The sequence below is a fragment of the Lactuca virosa genome, chromosome 3 (genome assembly GCF_052849685.1).
Source record: "Lactuca virosa cultivar CGN04683 chromosome 3, Lactuca_virosa_CGN04683_v6, whole genome shotgun sequence".
NCBI lineage: Eukaryota > Viridiplantae > Streptophyta > Magnoliopsida > Asterales > Asteraceae > Lactuca > Lactuca virosa.
The window spans coordinates 138,927,952-138,947,801 of record NC_136428.1 but is presented as its reverse complement, the minus strand read 5'-3'; the positions used below and the strand labels follow the sequence as shown (position 1 = coordinate 138,947,801).

Below are 19,850 nucleotides of genomic sequence, written 5' to 3'. Positions count from 1 at the left end.
CACATTTCCCACAGTGGTCCCGTCCAGACTGGCCCTTCGGCCTGCCATCAGATCCCTTGGGCTTCTTCCCCGAAGCCCCAGTTGTCAGCCCCTCCACTGCCTTCCTCTTCTGGATGTGCTCCAGATCAATCTCCCTCTCCCTAGCCCTGGCAATCATGGAATCCAGGGTAGGGCAAGCTGAAAAACTAACATGCTCCCGAATGTCAGATCGTAGCATGTTATGGTAGCGGGTCCTCCTCATATCCTCATCCTCCGCATACTGGGGCACCAGCAATGCCCTCTCCCGAAACTTGGCGGTGATCTCCGCCACAGTCTCCGTAGTCTGCCTCATATCCATGAACTCCCTGGCCAACTGCTGAAGCTCCACAGCTGGCGCAAACTCTGCCCTGAACCGGGTCACAAAATCCGACCAGGTCATAGCCTCGACAGCCGAGGCTCCCAATGAGTCACCAACAGACTCCCACTAATCTCTGGCCCTGTCCCTCAAGCATCTTGCTGCATATCTCACCTTCGACCCTTCCGGGCAGAAGCTCGTCAGCTGCGCAGACTCAATGTCTGTGATCCATCTCCTGGCAGCAATGGGGTCTTTCGCACCATGGAAATCTGTCGCACCACTCGCTCGAAATTCCTTGAAAGACAGTGTGCACGTACCCATCTGGCTAGACGCCATATCACTCCTGAATGCTCGGAGGTGATCCTCCATCAGCTCAACAATCCCTTCCTTGATCGACCCGAAAATTATAGGGGTCGACTCAAGGATACCTCTCGTGATCTCCGACGCGATGAACTCGCGCAGACCGTCATCAAACTGCTCGGACCCTGCACCCGAGCCTGATCCTGACCCTGATCCGGAACCTCCTGCTCCATGTCGTGTCGTCACCATGCTGAAAATACACACATAAATGTCATGATCATATATATCCCCGAGAGATCTAACACACTCTCCAAGGTTCCTGGTTCCGTCTAGGCCCTCCTTGATTCGAGTACGGGTCCTCTGCTTTCAGTAGTACGGGCCCATACTACCTTCCACATATACCTGTACGTTCCTCAAGGATTGCTTCGACTTCACCAAGTCCCTATTACCGATACCCTTTCCACTGACCTCATCCTAAGCTTCCCTAGGGCACTCTCCGACCTACCCTCCGCCATCAGCTGCACTAGGAGCCCCTACTACTTCCCCCTAACTAACTTGCAGATACTGTTACATATCCGCTCCTTAGTTAGTTGGAAATAGCCAGGACCCCCATAGCACAAAGCAAGCAGCATTCGTGCATCGAGTAACCAAACCAGGCATAACCTATACAGGTCATCCTACTGCTGACTAAACGGTCCTAGCATACAGCTCATATAACAGGCATATAAGGCATCCTCCTAGATCCTTAGCCCTAACTAGCATGCAATTATCAGAATCATATATCAGGCACAAGGCATCTTCCTAGATCCTTATTCCTATTCTAGCATGCAGTTTTCTGAATCAAAACCATATAGCATAACATAACACGTATGGGTATCTTGGGGAAAACTTACTTGAGCCCGGCCGGTCGCATGCATCACACACCTTGTCTTTCTTAAAACCCTTCCATTTAGATTTTTAGAAAACCATTTTATTGCAAAAATCTCTTAGCCCCTCAGTTTGGTCCAGACACCCCCGAGGGTGTGTCCGAATCTCTCAAACCAGGGCTCTGATACCAACTTGTAACATCCCAAAAATCAAGCCCAAAAATTTCATTTTTCATTAGTTAACTCATAAACATTCATTAGAAAATATTGTATAAACACGTCGCTCCATAAAACCAAGTATCATGTTTGAAACCCACAACATAAACAAATATCATATCAGAGTACAATCGCAGAAAACACTGTGCGGAAAATCAGATGTATGTGTGATGCCATGCTACGCCGCCGACTCCTTCCCCTTGGACAAAGAGGTACCTGAAACCAAAAACTAAAACCGTAAGCACAAAGCTTAGTGAGTTCCTGTTGGGTTATGAGCATTATAACACTCCTAAGTGTACATGCAACCCTAAATACCTTGGATCTATGTTTTCTCTATTATACATGCAAATATGAACATCCAAGGTATTATCCTAATCTAGCATACAAAACAATGAATATAACAAGATAGAATACATACCTCTTTGATGTAGAATGTCTTCATGAAGCTTGAGTGCCTAGTGCCCCAAGTGTGACACCTCAAATGGTTCACACAACACCAAATACACTTGGAATAACTTGAGAGAAACTTGAACACTCCTAAAATCGGCTAGCCCTTTCTTGTTATTCATAGTGGCCAATTTTTCCCAAAGAATATGATCTTATATAGTTGTTACAATTAGGGTAAACCCTTAATTGTCATGGCTTTCCATTTCCTTGGATCCATGGGTTCAAATACACCATGGAGCATCCATGAAGCATCATATGGGTTTTAGCCCAACTAGATGATCCATGGAGCATTAGCCCACTATATAAGTATGGATGATTTACACAATCAACCCATATATTTAATTAGTCTTCTTTTGATCACTTAATTAATCCTAGATTAATTCTTGATCAATACTAATTAAATAATCTTATTAATATATTAGAACTTATAATATATTAACCAACCTTAAGTGTTATTTCTCTCATTATAGTTTATCCAAATGCATGATGCCATGCAACCCAAATGGACCATGCCGGGTCGGGTCAAGTCTTACCAATTATAGTTATGGACTTAGACATTAATCCAACAGTCTCCCACTTGGATAAGTCTAAAACTATTATTGCAAGTATGACTTCAAGAACCGACTGGCAATCGTAGCTCTCAAAAGCTTCCGTCGAACTCTGACCTTGCCGATGAACTCTGACCTTTGTCAATGACTTGTCCATTAGATAAGGGATCATATATTCCTCCATTCTAGATATCATATGGACTGAGACATGGATTATAAATCATTCTCTCTGTCCATCTGTTGTTTCCCGATTTCCGATTTATGACGACTGACTAATTGAACAAATCAAATCAGTCCTGGCCCGGCCGAGCACTTACATTTGTCATCACCAAATCATCGAGGGGCCCACAGATATCGCTTTTATCCCGAAGGTAAAAGGAATGGATAAACTTTGACTCATATGGCTTGTTCTACTACTTGTTGAATCATACACAAAGGCACGTTTTATAACATCGAGTTACCAATGCTTTTTCGTGCAATCAATGTATAACCAACTCATAGTAACAACTCATATCTCTAGGTTTGAAGAATATAAGATATTATCGTCTCATGATCACTCGTGATAAAATCCATGAAGTGATTCCAATGAGCACTGGTTGAATCCAATACTCAGAACTTATGAGCACTCATGAGTGTTGTAGCCCTTTGTCCAACATCTTAGACCTCTACAAGCCAACCCATAACAGTCTTGATTCATATCTACTTCCAACATATGACCGACTGTGGATGGTTTGAATAACTTAGTCCATCAGAACAATGACCTAGTTATTCTGGAAGTCAAAACATGCAAAGTGAAACACAATAATAATCGAATCCAATATGGTCTCAGAACTTATGAATATAAATAAAACACCTTTTATTTATCACCATATGATTACACATTATTCATTGTATACTGTTTCAGCTATCAACTTTATTCTTGAATTTAAAACAATAGTTGTCCCATGCTCCAAGCATGTACACTATGTTTTTCTAAACACCAGTCATGCCATACACCAAGTATGCATACTATGTTTGTCTATGATCTTTACTTTGTGAAATAGATCAATTGAACATAACTCCAACGATTCTCATTTCATATTCCCAATTCCTTACTGCAAATGCAAGAATTCCAAATTCATGCCATTTACTAAAATCTGTTAGATTCTAAACTTATATGCATTGATCATCTTGTAATGATTATGCACAAAGTCAGAAAGATTTGACAACAAACATTACAGAGCATTCCAAAGGAGATCAACTCCTTGGAAACATCCTTCTTGCATTAAGTTTCCTAATCTTACACAGATTTATTGAACAATTTCTAACTTTGAAACATTTCCATATTCCATTTTGACTATCACTTCTGAACAAGAGTTGCCTCCTTACAGATTATGTCAATATGGTCCTTCCAGAATTAACATTATACTTCCAACTGTACTTGAGCAACCAATCTTTGGTAAAACTTAGATTGTCCTCGACAATTGCTTAATCATTTTAGTCATATCCAATTCTAGACCTTTTCCCTTCATAATGCCCCAGGCATTTGGAAAATTTTAGAAAGGATAAATATAGCACATGTAATCGATCCTATATCCGAAGCATATGAGACACGATTCATGATGTCTCACATAAAGACTAAACCAGTCTTTTGCTATAATATTTCCATTTCAATTTGCCAAGTTCTCAAAATTCAGATTATGAAAAGGGATGCCGTAATCATTATCGAATTTTAGAACGCAAATAATGGACCCATATATAGAATTTCCTTATGTTGAGCCATTCCAATATGAAATTCATATATATATATATATATATATATATATATATATATATATATATATATATATATATATATATATATATATATCCTTGATTAAATACGATTAAAATCTCAATCTAAGCTTTTAGAATTGAAATGAAGTATAATTTCCTCTCCCTTAATTATAGCAAAACAACTTTTTCAACCCCTGCAGCCTCACGAATTGAAACTTTTGTTTTCTATAATTAACATTGCTAACTTGCAACCTTTGTCATAATTATCATGCTCCCACTACCATGATGATTATTAGCATAACACTTATGCTCCCACTAGCTTTGACATGTACTCAGAAATCAGCTGACTTTCTTACCAAAGTTCAGATTTCTGATACTAGATTGTTTTGATAAAACTTTATCAAAATCATACACCTCTCTTAGATAGCTCACATGTGTGTCTAAAAAATTTTAAAACTATGAAAAGGGATGCCGTAATCATGTTAGTGTGCCGGTAGACTTTCTTACCAAAGTCTCAATTGTTTAGACCTTTGCCACTTCTCACAAGTCCATGTTAGTGTGCCGGTAAACCATACACGCTCCACTAACGACTTTGAGAATGCAAATATCACAATTGCTATCTAGCTAAAATCTACTTAGTGAAAGTGTTTCCTCACCATCATTTTCATGAATCGGAGAGAAACCTTATGACCCTTTGATTTTACGGTGTATGTGTTCTTATCCATGTGAATTGTCAAAACCATAGTCACAAGACACGGTTAATGACAAATCCAAACTTATATGGATTAAACTTGTGTAATCTTAAATTCTTGCCATTTGGCAGCTCAAGGGCCTGCCATTGCTTCCAAGTAGCTGTGCAACCAATTGAAAACTCTCAGAACTCCTATGCAAAGCCAACTTGAATAGGCACAAAAATTTCAACACGATAGGTTATAAACCTCAAGTCGTGTGCTAGTGAAGGACTTTAGGTTTTATTCTTGATTAAGTCTTGAAACTTTCAAGAGCTTTAAGACTCCCACTGTCCTCTTGACATATAAGACTCCCTTGTCAAATATTCAAGAGATAGTGTGGATTCTTTATCAAGACTAACACTTTACACAATTGGCCTAAGTTGGTCTCTGTTTTATCCAAAACATCACAACTTACCAATTTCAAATGTACAAGAGTAGAAAACTTTTACTCTTACATTTGACAAGTGTTCTAAACCCTTTTTAAGACATGTCACTCAAGTTACAATCTTAGAGTATAACTCTAAGAATTGTTTTTGGAACGAAGTATGAATCATCTTCTTGATTTAACCACTTAAACAATTCAAAACTCCTCTTCTTAGCCATCAGACTGCACTTAGAGGATGAATTGTGACAATGTATCTTAATCATTAAGATGATTACATAACATGATACTAAAGTACTCTCCCATCTTTTCAGATTTGAGAAACTTTTATCTTTCTGCCTAAGTTGATTTTTCTTATTCGTTCTGCCATACACTGAAATTTTCCAATGTTTTAGAATTATACTTAAGCCTGTAAGTATAACCATATTTACTAAACTTTAGTAAATCATGACGAATAGTCTTATCAATCCTTTTGTGGTGGACTCTGACCAGTGCACAAGAGTGTGTACCCGATCCCTTAGTTCTTTACTTGACTCACACATCCATGTGAACAAGTAATTAGTCTTAATTTTCCAATGCTTAAAAGTTCTCATTCATCATATTATACACCTTGCATGATTCCAAGTTTCGGTCCAATTGAAACTTGGGTGATGAGAATATTTCCTTATTTGGTAAATTAGACATTACCACAAATGAAAGAAACAAATCCATTTTTTCAATATTGCTAGCAACGGAATCTTACAAACAACAATTTTTCACAAATGGCATTGTAAGGATACTTAAAATAAATAAAATCAAATATTTTCCTTTTATTTTATAAACTTTGCGGAAAAACTATCCTTACAATGCAAAAGCACATGAAAACTTTGTTGTTATCTATTCCTAAGCAATATATCATAACTCCTAAGAAGTAGCTCAAGAATCCGCTCTTCAAACTTTGCGATAGAAATCCATCTACGCGATCAGATTCAACATATTCTTCCTTTAAGTTTCTTCACCTTTTCTTTGATCAACATGTGACCCAGTCACATCATGCATCAAGAATCTCAGAATAGAAACTTAGCAGAGTTAGATAGTGGATTTTACCTGAAGTAGAGTCAAACTTATTGACTTTAACATCCTTTGGTAAATTTGGCAGCTTCGTAACCAAAGCCCCTTCCTTTGGCAATACAAACATTTGGACCCTTAGGTAATAGTGCATGGGACTATCTCAGACTTAGCCTTTCTCTTTACCATTTGGTCAACCAAGTTGACTATGGCTAATCCCTTTACATTGGGAAGAGAATGCTTTTCTGGATTTCCTGTGTCACTATTGTCCCTGTCCATAAAGTTTTGGAAAGTCGATCTTCTAATAAAATTTGCTTTACTAGCCTTCCAAATCATTGTTGATTCAGCAGTACCAAGCAAATAGATAAGATAATTAAGGGTCTTGTTATAGTCTGTTTCACAAGAGTCCCAAAGGAACTCACTATGTAACTTAGAAAGTGATTGAACCACCAACTTTCTCAAGACTTTGACACTCAACTCTCCCGGCTTGTCAATATGTGACTACATCTCCAAGATGTGATCACACATAGACCTTTGCTTGCCAATAGGGCTTGAGTGACCTTAAACTTTTCAGGAACTTGTGGGTTAGGGAGAATAATTGGAGGAGGTGAAAGAAGTATGATTTCCATGGGACATCATCTTCATTTTAGGAAAACTTGTTTCAAGAGATTTGGGAAGATCATCTTTTGGGAGATATTCAAGATAGTTGATTTAAAGTCCTTAATATAACACCCAATATGAAATATTAAGGCTAGGACCCAACAAACTATTTTATAACTTAGAAGAGGGATGCCGTAATCCAAGCTATAAAATATTTGAAGGTAGGTGAATAACGATTCACCAATTTCCACCAAGATAAACGAAATGTATTATTAGGTTTTAATTGGTTTTGAAACTCCTAGATCTTTTGAGATTCATTGAACTGTTCAATGGCATGTTTCAATCTCGAGTGTGCCCTTCAGGTTTTGTGACTGGGATGCCGAGGATCACAAAACAAGGTGTGAAGTAACCATGCAAATTACTTGGTACTCTTAAATGTTTATCACCCAACCGATGTGCCGGTAAACCACACACGCTCCACCGGCCTATGATAAATTTTAAGACACCCTTTGCCTACCTTGTTAAATCAAGATAGTGTGCCGGTAAACCACACACGCTCCACTAACCGACTTAAGCAAAGTGCAAAGTGTAATTTCATGGGTTAGCACCTTATTCACATTTTCCTAAGTAACTAAGATTGGGAATTATAAGTGTTTAGTTACTTAGTATTTATCATTAATACTTTTAATGAAGGGAAAATTATAGTCCTTGTCCTACCCGTTCGGCTAACGACCCTCCACCAGTCAAGGAAGCGGTGGGTGAGAGTGGACACCCATTAAGTCACCATTTTATAGGCAACAACCTTATACCCCCTTATAGACCGGCTTCGTGAATGAGGCCTACTAACGGTAAGACTGACTTTACTCTTATACATATATATAAATATTATTAACTTATAATATTATAAAGTATAAGGGTTGAATTTTAACTTTTAAAATTCTAAGGGCTTAACTTGGAATGAAAGTATTCATAAGTGAAAACTTTTCAAATTCCAAAACTTGAGGGCAAGTTTTGAAACTATTCAAAACTAATTAATTCCATAACTTATGTGTTTAAAGTAGTTTTAATTAAAAGACTCTTCAAGTTCCATAACTTGAGGACAAGTTATGGAAGACTTTAAACTAATAAAAGAATGTAACTTTTCTTTATTTTTTTTTGTAACTTATGGAACTAATTAAGGTTACACATTTTATCACTTAATGAAGTGACTCTTGAACCTCCATAACTTGAGGACAAGTTATGGAGTCATAAAACAATTCAATGAAGACAAGACTCTTCATTTTTGTAACCTTTGCCAATTTTTTATGAATTTTATGATTCTTAAATGTGACTTTTCATATAACTTGAGGACAAGTTACAAAAGCACTCTTTGGAATCAACTCTTAGATTAAAATGGATTGAAAACAACTATCTCATAATTTTTCCTATTAATCTAAACAAACTCATAAACATGAACATCCATAATCAACATTTTTCAAGCATCATATAAACATGTATAAAACTTGAAACTTTGATTATTATCCTTTATTTGGATGAGAATAAACATTACCATAGTATCAAAAAACAAATTTTATGAACAAAAACACTTTGCGGTAATGATTCTAATCCAAAACAGGCCAAAAAAAAATAATTCGATTTTTTCCAGTTTTTTTTCCAGCAACTTGCATCAAGTATAATTGAAAAATAACCAGGCTCTGATACCACTGATGGGTTATGAGCATTATAACACTCCTAAGTGTACATGCAACCCTAAATACCTTGGATCTATGTTTTCTCTATTATACATGCAAATATGAACATCCAAGGTATTATCCTAATCTAGCATACAAAACAATGAATATAACAAGATAGAATACATACCTCTTTGATGTAGAATGTCTTCATGAAGCTTGAGTGCCTAGTGCCCCAAGTGTGACACCTCAAATGGTTCACACAACACCAAATACACTTGGAATAACTTGAGAGAAACTTGAACACTCCTAAAATCGGCAAGCCCTTTCTTGTTATTCATAGTGGCCGATTTTTCCCAAAGAAGATGATCTTATATAGTTGTTACAATTAGGGTAAACCCTTAATTGTCATGGCTTTCCATTTCTTTGGATCCATGGGTTCAAATACACCATGGAGCATCCATGAAGCATCATATGGGTTTTAGCCCAACTAGATGATCCATGGAGCATTAGCCCACTATATAAGTATGGATGATTTACACAATCAACCCATATATTTAATTAGTCTTCTTTTGATCACTTAATTAATCCTAGATTAATTCTTGATCAATACTAATTAAATAATCTTATTAATATATTAGCACTTATAATATATTAACCAACCTTAAGTGTTATTTCTCTCATTATAGTCTATCCAAATGCATGATGCCATGCAACCCAAATGGACCATGTCGGGTCGGGTCAAGTCTTACCAATTATAGTTATGGACTTAGACATTAATCCAACAGTTCCCCCATCATACCACATACCACACAAGTCCTCGGTATCTTTCAACCGGTAATCATTCATCGGTATCTTTCAACCGGTAATCATCATTGGTATCTTTTAACCGATAACTATTCATCGGTATCTTTCAACCGGTAACTATTCATCGGTATCTTTCAACCAGTAATTGGGGACTATTCCACCCCCTACCACTAGCATACAATCAACAAAGCATAAGTATACAGCCAGGCATATCCGGGTACTGACCTACCCCTTGGTCCTAAGGACCACTATCAGGGAAACTATCCCAATCATGCACGCAACATATCATACAGATATATCCCATAACCAACACATAACAAGACCAAGATAATTATCACAGAGACAATCATCTTCTAGATACTCCTCCCTGGTGGGCCGGCATTGTGGCCTTAGACCCACCCCTACTGGAAGGTAACTCACCTCGAAAAGAAGCTGTTGAAAGTCTGCTTGCTAGACGTCTGACTGCTGCACTGGTAATCCTCCGGCTATAAATCCATAAACATAGATTAGCCACTCATAAATACCCTTAGGTCAAATGACTGACCTACCCCTTGTCCAAGGTCAACTCCTTGGTCAAAGTCAACTTCCAGTTGACTGGACTCGCCGAGTCCTAGCACAGACTCGCCGAGTCCCTCTCCTACTAACCCAGTACTAACACATCAAGTCCTTCTTCCCACTCACTGAGTCACCCTTAACTCACTACTTGGGACGATTAGACCGACTCGCGATCTGACTCGCCTAGTCCGAGAACAACTCGCCGAGTCCCTACGAGCAGATCTCCTACTCGCTTCCAAATCCTCACCAGGGCATCTATCTTGAGGATTTGGGTTTCTGGGACTATTGCTACACGTTAAATTGCTCATTCCACGTGCAGCTACGAAGGGTTGGACCCTTTACACTTAAACCCCTCTTAACTCAGTCACAGTTCATATGACTCGCCGAGTTTGAAGAACAACTCGTCGAGGTCCAGGCAATCTTCATAGGACTCGCCGAGTGGTTCATCCAACTCGTCGAGTCTAAGACCATCTTCATAGAACTCGCCGAGTGCACTTTGGCACTCGCCGAGTCCCTTTAACCTTTCTCCCATACAGACCAAATCTGAGACATACAACAGTTCCAAACCATAGATCTAAGCCCCTAGGGCATGCTTATCACGTAAAGTTGCAAACTTTACGTGCATGCATGGCCCTATGAGCTCCAAAAGGCAATTCCAAGCTCTTTATGAGGTCAAACACTCAATAGGGACCTCAATCACTTCAACCATAGAGACTTTACACTTCTAAGATGTCCATAAGGTCCAAATCTGAAGTCCTTTCAGAACATAGAGCATAAACACATGGAGTTTGGGGTTTTAGGGCTTGAAAACCACAAATTAGGGACAAAAAGGGGATCTAATGAACTAGTGATCAAGGTAGGAACTTTTCTACCTGAATGGAAGCTTCCCACAGTGTAGATTTCGGATCTACCTCCCCTTCTTGCACTCCTCAACCTTCTCCTTCTTCTTCTAAGCTCCAAACTTCCTTCACAAAGCCAAAATCACTCACAAGAACAATATGGGGGCTAGGGTTTCGCTCTACAGCTCTCTGGAAGTGTTAGGGACAAGGGAGGCCAAGTTAGAGTGTTTAAATAGGGTGCAAACACCTGGATTAGGGTTTTAGTCCAGACAGCGTCTACTCGCCGAGTCCGGGACCCGACTCGGCGAGTCCATGACTTAAACCCTGTGTATCATCCCGCTTCTACTCGGCGAGTCGAGCCTTTGACTCGCTGAGTCCAAGGCCAAAATGCAAAATACTCAAGATTTATATAAAAGAATACGTACCAAGAACCAGGTGCTACAATTTCATTCTCCTAACGGTGGTTAAAAGAAGCGGATTTAACAGGAAAGTGAAGTTGATGAACATCAAAATCTAGGGTGGTGGTGGTGCTCGATGTTCTGTAAAGGCATTTGTGGGTGGTGGTGCAGGTGTGTGAACGTAGAGATATAGGGAAAGATGGTTGAGTATTTGGATGTGCTGCATAACACACTGGTGGTTCCGACGACTGTGTTTTGTGGTCTGGTGTTTGTTTTCAAAGAGATACAGAGTGTATAGAAATATCAGTATGGAATGTTTTGGCTGGGGGTGAAATCGTTTCACTTTAAGTCTTTTTATGATTTTGGAATCAATGAAGGTTCATGGACGGTGGTTTTCATGGATGGTGGCTTTAAAGCTTGATTCGAATTATGCCGACTGTTATTGATGAAGTCTCGATTATATTCATTTAATTTTGATTTCAGTTGTTTCTTTAAGTTAAATTTATTGGTTTTCAAGGACAATGGCTTTAATGCCTTTTCATTCTATTAAATGTTATGTTGAAAGAATCGAAATCAGTTTTGAATTTGAGATGATTTCCAAGTATTAAATCAAAATTGACCTTTGACTATTCTAATTTTAAGCTTTCCTTTGACATTGATAAAAGATTAAGGATTGATAGATTAGGAGAAATATTCTAAACCATAGGGACCATTTGTGTAATTACAGAGGCGGAGCTATGAGAGGGTCAGGGGTGCCATGGCCCCCCTGGTTTTTGGTATTCTAATACATATTTTATATATATATATATATATATATATATATATATATATATATATATATATATATATATATATATATATATATATATATATATATATTTGTGTATTGAACTTCTTGGCCCCTACGATTTATTATCTATAGTAAGGATATATATATGTGTAAATGTAATTAAAAATTATATTAAAAAACAATTAACTATGCATAATCAGGAAATCAGTTATGATGCATGTAAATCACTTGTAACAGAAGGCAGATTTTTGCTGAAAAAAATCAATTACAGTTCTAATAAAATTAGGATACTGCTTTTAGGAAACTAAATACTATATAAAAGAAAAACCAAACAACAAATATTACATCTAACTTATTATCCGAATCAAAATCTTTGAGAAACACAAAATAAGAAATCATCAATTTGCTTCTGCCGGAAATCATACCCACCATCAGAGTGCTCATCTCCGCTGGAGTTCGCCCTAAAAACCAACCACCTGAGTGCTCATCTTTTCCTGAGTTCACACCGAAAAAACCCATTGACCGTTGGGTCTCCGATCAACAACCGCCCTAGCTGACTTCTGTTATTTCGACCAATAGTGCTTTTATCTTCTGTGTTTCTGACCACAGATCACTGCAGTAGCCGCCGTCGCCGCCAAAGTACTTACCATTCCATATATTTGTCCGCCCTTTCCGACTTGTGTCTCCAGCCACCGAGACAGATCGATCTCCGACCAGCAGTTACGCCTCTCAAATTTCTTCTATCGGCTGGTTCTCAACTTCTCTCTTCTTCTATCTTTGACTTTCTCTCTCTATAATATATGATAATGTTTGAAAGTTCTATGATAGTTACAAGCATTAGAATAATATATCATTAGCTGTCAAGGATAGATATAGCATTAGCTGTCAAGGATTTAATAAGATAATTTTTAGTGATATAATATTATATATTATTTGTTTCTCATAAGAGTCGTACCAATATCCATTGCTTAGACAAATTGTAGTTATTTGTTAACTATATATTAATTACACATAATCATATGTTAAGTTTTTAACTGTTATTTTTTATATTATTAATTTTTTAGCTATTTGTTAACCATTTATTAATTATGCTATGTAGTGTAAACGAAAATGAAAAAATAATCAACACTTGACGGATTTTTTTAAAAGAAAACATGAAAGTTCTTCTCAAGTACCAGTAGAGCCACACCCAAATGTTATAGATACAAATACTCCTAATGATAGTGTTCCTGTGACCGAGAACCCATCCAAAAAACCTTGTCTTGAAATGAATGATGTTGATCTTAATAGACTAGAACGAGATCCTAGTTTGCGTATTCAAATTTACGATTATCCGATCAATCAACGAGACACAATTCGACGAGCTTATATGAATCGTGGTCCCTTTCAACCAATACTTTCTGCATATCCAAAATCTGGACCGGAAGACCATAAGCGTAGCTTTCAATGTTCTTGGTTCAAGCAATTCCCATGGCTTGAATATTCACAAAGTTCAGATGATGTGTTTTGTTTTCCATGTTTCCTTTTTAACAAACCTTCCGGAATGGGATACTACGGGCAACGGGCATTTACTATAGATGGATCTCAAAATTGGAAGAAAGTACGTAGGAAAAAATGTGCTTTTTGCAACATATGGGAACAGAGTGTACATCTTTTCACAATGTTGCACAAAAATCATATGATGATTTGTTAAATGAGAGTCAAGATATACGAAAGACGATCGAGAAATTTACAAATGAGGATCGTAAGAAGAATAGATTGGGATTGAAGACGATTATTTATGCAGTTTGTTGGTGTGCCTTTCAAGCAATTGCATTTAGAGGTCATAATGAAAGACCAGATTCCATTAATAAAGGGAATTTCCTTGAAATGTTGAAGGCAATATGTTCTTTTAACGATGAGATAAAAGAATTGTTTCGCACTGCGCCTAAACATGCATCATATACATCACCAACAATTCAAAAAGAGATTTAAAACCTTATCGCAAATAGGGTGAGACGGATGATTTGTGATGAGATTGATGGTGGAAAATTTTGTTTACTTGTTGATGAAGCACGTGACGAGTCTAATAGAGAACAAATGTCTATTGTTTTGAGATTCGTAAATAAAGATGGCGTTATTATGGAACGTTTCTTTGGACTTGTTCATGTTCCTGACACTACATCACAAACTCTGAAGAATATAATATATTTCCTATTGACACATAACAATCTTGATTTTAAGTCGATTCGTGGTCAAGGGTATGATGGTGTAAGCAATATGCGAGGTCATTTCAAAGGGTTGCAAGCATTGATTTCGAAGGATTGTCTGTCTGCTTATTATGTTCATTGCTTTGGCCATCGATTGCAATTAGCATTAATGGCCGCTTCTCAAGGAGTTATTACGTTGCAAAAGTTTTTTACTCAATTATCTTTTGTTATTAACGTCGTTGGTGCTTCTTCCAAGTGTGCTGACCAACTAAGAGATGCACAAGCAGAGCAAATGGCATATTTTAAATCTATTGGTGAGTTGGAGACTGGTAGAGGCCTTAATCAGATTGGTACATTACAACGGGCTGGAGATACTAGATGGGGTTCTCATTTGAAATCAGTTTCAAGCTTAATCAAAATGTTTAGTCCAATTTGTGAGGTTTTACTTAAAATTATTGAGGATGACACTGGTTCAATCAGAGGAGATGTAGATTCAGCATATGAGACTATTACAACATTTGAATTCATTTTTGTTCTACATCTAGAGAAAGAAATAATGGAGATCACAGATTTACTTTGCCAAGCTTTACAAAAACAATCTCAAGATATATTGAATGCATTAAGGCTAGTTGCATCCACCAAATTGTTATTGCAAAAAATGAAAGATGAAAGATGGGATGGTTTTCTATCTCATGTTAATTCATTTTGTCTGGAACGCAACATCGATATCCCTGATTTGTCTTCTTCTTAATTTAGTAGAGGGGCTCAAGCTCGTAATGAGTGTAGCGATCATACACATAAACATCATTATCGAGTGGATATCTTCATCGGAGCAATTAACTGTCAGTTAATGGAATTAGATCATAGGTTCAATGGTAGCTCGATGGAATTACTCCATCTTTCATCAACTTTAGATCCTAAAAATTCTAATGAGCCTTTTCGAAGTGGTGATATATGTCAATTAGTAGAAAAATTTTATCCTGAAGATTTCAATGAAACCGAGAAAAATCTTTTGAAGATGCAACTCCAACATTACAAGGCAGATGTCATTCAACGTGATGATTATAAGCAATTAATATATATTTCAGAATTATGTCAATGGTTGATAAAGACTAGAAGAGCAACCAATTTTTATTTGATTTATCGAGTAGTTAGTCTTATACTCACTCTTCCGATTTCCACTGGTACAACAGAGAGATTATTTTCAGCAATGAGTCTTGTTAAAACAAGGCTACGAAAAAAAATGGAAGATAAATTTTTAAAACAACTCGTTGGTTTTGTACTTCGAAAGGGAGCTTGCAGAAAAGATTACTTTAGAGACGATTGTGCAAGACTTTAAAGACGCCAAAGATCGACGAATTCCATTTTAATGAGCAATGTTAGAATACTTTATATTAATTTTTTGTTTGATTATTTATATGATATGACATTGAATCGAATAAATTTTTGTTTTCTGTTTCTTTAAAATATTTACTTTGGGCCCCCCACTACAACTTTTCGTGTTCCGCCCCTGCCTATATATATATATATATATATATATATATATATATATATATATATATATATATATATATATATATAATCCAAAGGAGCTTAGGAATAGTAAATTTTTTACCTTTAGCTTTTTGCCACAAATATTTACTAAATTTGATACTTTTAGTCCCTAAATCAAAACTTTTATATTTTTATGTTTTGATTAAGTTTTTGTGTCTTTAGGGATTTGCCACAAATCTTTAGAGACTTTGACACTTTTAGTCCTTGAGTCAAAAGTTTTACATTTTGGTGTTTTTGTCACAAATATTTAATAAATTTAACATTTTTCGTTATTGTAATCAAAACATTTATATTTTGACATAAAAAACGCAAAAAACCTCATTTAGAATTTTGTCACCATATTTTCTCTACTTTGGCAATTTTAACATTATTGCCACAACATTTTTAGATTTGCTCTACCAGTGTCTCTTTTTTTTGTTGTACATTTTTTACATCTAATTTTAGGGGCTGTCGACTTTCTCCCCTATTTGTAGTAATTCACAATTTCAGCCCATATCTTTTAAAGTTTGCCCATTTTTTCCATATTACCCTAATAGTTAGTTCTTTGCTAGTTACCTTTAGATTTCTTTTCATAATCCGTGAACACTGTACACCACTTCCATAGCGAACTGCTCCTATAAAACTCCCAAGATTGGTTAACGGGCGGACACCCCAACGCTTCGCTTCCTTCCCAACCTTTGTGCAATTGGGTCTTTATGTTTAAAAGCTATCGACATACGACACAACAACAGGCTGTCTTCCCCTTCATCGTTGCTCTCGAATTTTTTGCATTCCCTCATTCTCCTGTGAGTATAAAAAGTTCTAACCTAGTTTTTTTTTTTCTTCATAACTAACCTGGCGAATTGTAGAATTTGGTTTGTTTGTTTTGTATGTCCTGATTGATTGTTGCATTGCAGGGAATAATGCATAACAATGATCTGGTGGGATCTGTAAGAAAAAGAAAAAAATCAATAGATGTAGAAGGAGGCGATGATAGACTAAGCAGCCTGACGGATGATCTTATCCATGAAATCTTTTCTTTTATGAGCATCAAAGATGCTATCAGAACCTGTGTTTTGTCGTCTAGATGGAAGTTTATCTGGACTTCAATGCCTGACTTGAATTTTGAAAATCTCAATGATCGGCCCCACCTCTCGAGAACAGTTACGGACGATGAATCTGTCTCGAGAATTCTCAGCTTGGCATTCTCTCACAATCTCCAACAACTGAGTGTTATACGTGCGCCTGGGAATTCGATTATATTCCCATATTCCTTCATTGTGACACCAAAGTGGGACCTCCCAGCTTTAACCACATTGCATCTTCACTGTGTCAAACTCATGTCTGATGACCTTTTCTCCAAGTGCACTAACTTGAAGAACCTCATCTTAAAAGAATGCACATTAATGGAGGAGATGGAAGTTTTAACTATCTGTCATCCTCGACTTTCTGATCTTACACTTGTATCTACACCCCCGGATATGGAATTACAGGAGGGTGTGAATGTGGTTGCACCTCAACTCAAGAATCTCACTATTAAATGGTGCCAAGGGGAACATCTGATTTCTGCACCTGGGCTTACCTCCTTGGTCATAGAAGGTTTTCATCCATGCCAGAGTTTTACTTGTACAAAACCAGGTTTCCATTCTTTGGAGAAGGTTCGTATCTATTTCTATGATGCAGGGAATGCAGATGCTCATAAAATAGTTTCTCTGCTTCAACAGCTCCATAGTGTCAAGCTTCTTACACTTAATTTGCAGATTCTCCAGGTATTGGATTTGCTTCTTTCATCTTTTAATCTCAACAATGGAAAATACACTTTTATTTTTCTTTCACAAAACAAGGTATTCTTCCATTTGGCTAGCCTCTACTTGAAGATGATATAGCCTTCCATAACTATATGTGTGTGTGTGTGTGTGTGTGGTTATAAAGATGACATTAATCTATATCTAATTTCTTTTTGTTTTATTTTCTGCAGCGTCTTTTTTCAATAGAGGTATACCAGGAGTTGTTGCATTTGGCTGCTCTACTTCAAGATGAAATAACCCTCCATAACTACATGTTCATTCAGAATTCTGAAAAAAAAAAAAAAAAAAAAAAACAGACATATCCGTTCAACAGTGTTTAGGAAACTGTTTTTATCATTTTTATTATATGTGACATTACATACTATTTATTGTGTTTAATTTCAAGTTGTGTTTGGTTTCTTGACTGTGCAGGTGCGGCCCAGATTTAGGAATGTCAAACGGAGGATGAGGAAATCAGCGGTATGTGAGAACTTGAGAACCAATTTTTTTCAAAACCAACACCACCTAGGCCAATTGCACATAAAAAATCTAAAAAGCACGTAAAAAAACAAAAAAGTATAAACATGCATATATGTAATTTGGTTTTGTTATATTTTGTGCAGCGTTTTTCTTCAGGCATGGAAGTAAGCCCATATAAAACTTGTGTGTTGGCAAATGCAAAGATAGTAAAGTTTGTACCAAGTACTCAAGAAATAGTATACTTGGAAAAAGTAACCACATGTACTGAAATAAAAAACTATGATGATAATTCTCCAAGTTCCATCTTCCCAATGGTCTCACGTGAGGTATCTACACAATGCTATATTTTTCCTAGTTTATAACATTGTAACATTACAAAAACTTGAAATTTTTTACGACTTGCAGGAGATTATAGTTATGGGGGATATAGCATTAGCACATGTATTTGTGAGACACCTGAGGATATTGGTAAAGGAGTGTAAAGCAAATACAGATATTGAGACTGACATGGCTCATATGGATGAACATGGCAAACCACAAGTCTGGATGATGCTCTGGGCATGGGAATTGCAATATAAGCTTAGGAAAATGATGGCAATGCTTCAGCAAAGGGTAATTGTAGAACTAGAGAATTGTCGCATGATGGCATCGTTAAGGCGAAGATATAATATTATGCAGAGGGGATTAGAGACTCATCCCATAGTTACATGGTTGGAGGATATGCGTGCATTGTTTGAGCGCATTCAACGGTTGATATCTCGGCTGTCTGCATCAAAGAGCGATGTGTTGCGACCAATTTTTCTTAGTCTATGTCAAGATGCTGTCATTCTCACCAATAATATGTTGGGATGGATATTGGAGACTACAAACTCAACTCGACAGACGATGAGATTATAAGTTATGGTTAAATCAAAAGGGTCGTTGAGTTAGGATATCATTATTAAATTTTACAAATTACGTTAGAAAATTAGATAAGATTGCAATCTTTTAAGCTTAAAGAAATTATTTTTTATAAACTTCAATTCTTTTAGCAGCTTGCAGACTTTAAAAAAAACATTATTTTTCTTGCAGAATGCTAACGTTTGGTCCACCTCTTTTTCTGCAGATGTGGTCAGCTGACTGCAGACGTTTTAGTGTTTTACCTTTTGAAATACAAACAATATCTTAAGATCTATTTTTCTTCTACTGCTTCTGCCAAGTCAACACTTCTTTTCATGGATTAACGTTATTGTAAAAAACTTTAATTTAAACATCAAGTATTAAAAATAATATAACAGTAAACTGCAGAAATGGTCGAGTGGTTTGCCTTTTTTTTTTTTGCCAAACATCAAGTACTTCTACATCCCGTCTATGTCCCTCTCCTTGTTGTTGCTCATCCTCTCCTAAAGCTCAGATCAAGATGAATTTTTATAAGGCCTGTCATAACTTTACTCAACACAAAACGGTCTCCTCATGGTTTAAGGAGTTGAACCCTTGGACCAGAGATTTCATTATTAAGGAACGCCTCGTTTGGATTGACATTGAAGGAGTTCCTTTGAGAACTTGGAGCAAAGTAAATTTCTGAAATATTGTCAAT

General features: G+C 36.9%; 3 protein-coding genes across 3 annotated transcripts; all 3 read left to right on the top strand.

Moving 5' to 3' along the window:
- Positions 1–13,899: 13,899 nt before the first annotated feature.
- Positions 13,900–14,259, top strand: LOC145164107 (uncharacterized). The gene has a single exon (XM_079082831.1). The coding sequence runs from the start codon at positions 13,900–13,902 to the stop codon at positions 14,257–14,259; it is 360 nt and encodes a 119-aa protein (XP_078938957.1).
- A 27-nt stretch (positions 14,260–14,286) lies between these two features.
- LOC145164106 (uncharacterized) lies at positions 14,287–15,225 on the top strand. Its single transcript, XM_079082830.1, has one exon. The coding sequence runs from the start codon at positions 14,287–14,289 to the stop codon at positions 15,223–15,225; it is 939 nt and encodes a 312-aa protein (XP_078938956.1).
- A 1,470-nt stretch (positions 15,226–16,695) lies between these two features.
- LOC145166632 (uncharacterized) lies at positions 16,696–19,296 on the top strand. The gene is made up of 6 exons (XM_079085650.1): positions 16,696–16,813; positions 16,925–17,776; positions 17,986–18,003; positions 18,227–18,274; positions 18,418–18,600; positions 18,680–19,296. The coding sequence occupies exons 1-6, from the start codon at positions 16,724–16,726 to the stop codon at positions 19,169–19,171; spliced, it is 1,683 nt and encodes a 560-aa protein (XP_078941776.1). The 5' UTR covers positions 16,696–16,723; the 3' UTR covers positions 19,172–19,296.
- The last annotated feature ends 554 nt before the right edge of the window (positions 19,297–19,850 follow it).

Excerpts from the sequence above, each read along its gene's own strand:
- LOC145164106 (XM_079082830.1), top strand. The coding sequence starts at position 14,287 with ATGATTTGTGATGAGATTGATGGTGGAAAATTTTGTTTACTTGTTGAT.
- LOC145164107 (XM_079082831.1), top strand. The coding sequence starts at position 13,900 with ATGTGCTTTTTGCAACATATGGGAACAGAGTGTACATCTTTTCACAAT.
- LOC145166632 (XM_079085650.1), top strand. The coding sequence starts at position 16,724 with ATGTTTAAAAGCTATCGACATACGACACAACAACAGGCTGTCTTCCCC. Across the intron at positions 18,275-18,417 it reads GGAGGATGAGGAAATCAGCG|CGTTTTTCTTCAGGCATGGA; the intron begins GTATGTGAGAAC and ends TATTTTGTGCAG. Across the intron at positions 18,601-18,679 it reads TCCCAATGGTCTCACGTGAG|GAGATTATAGTTATGGGGGA; the intron begins GTATCTACACAA and ends TACGACTTGCAG.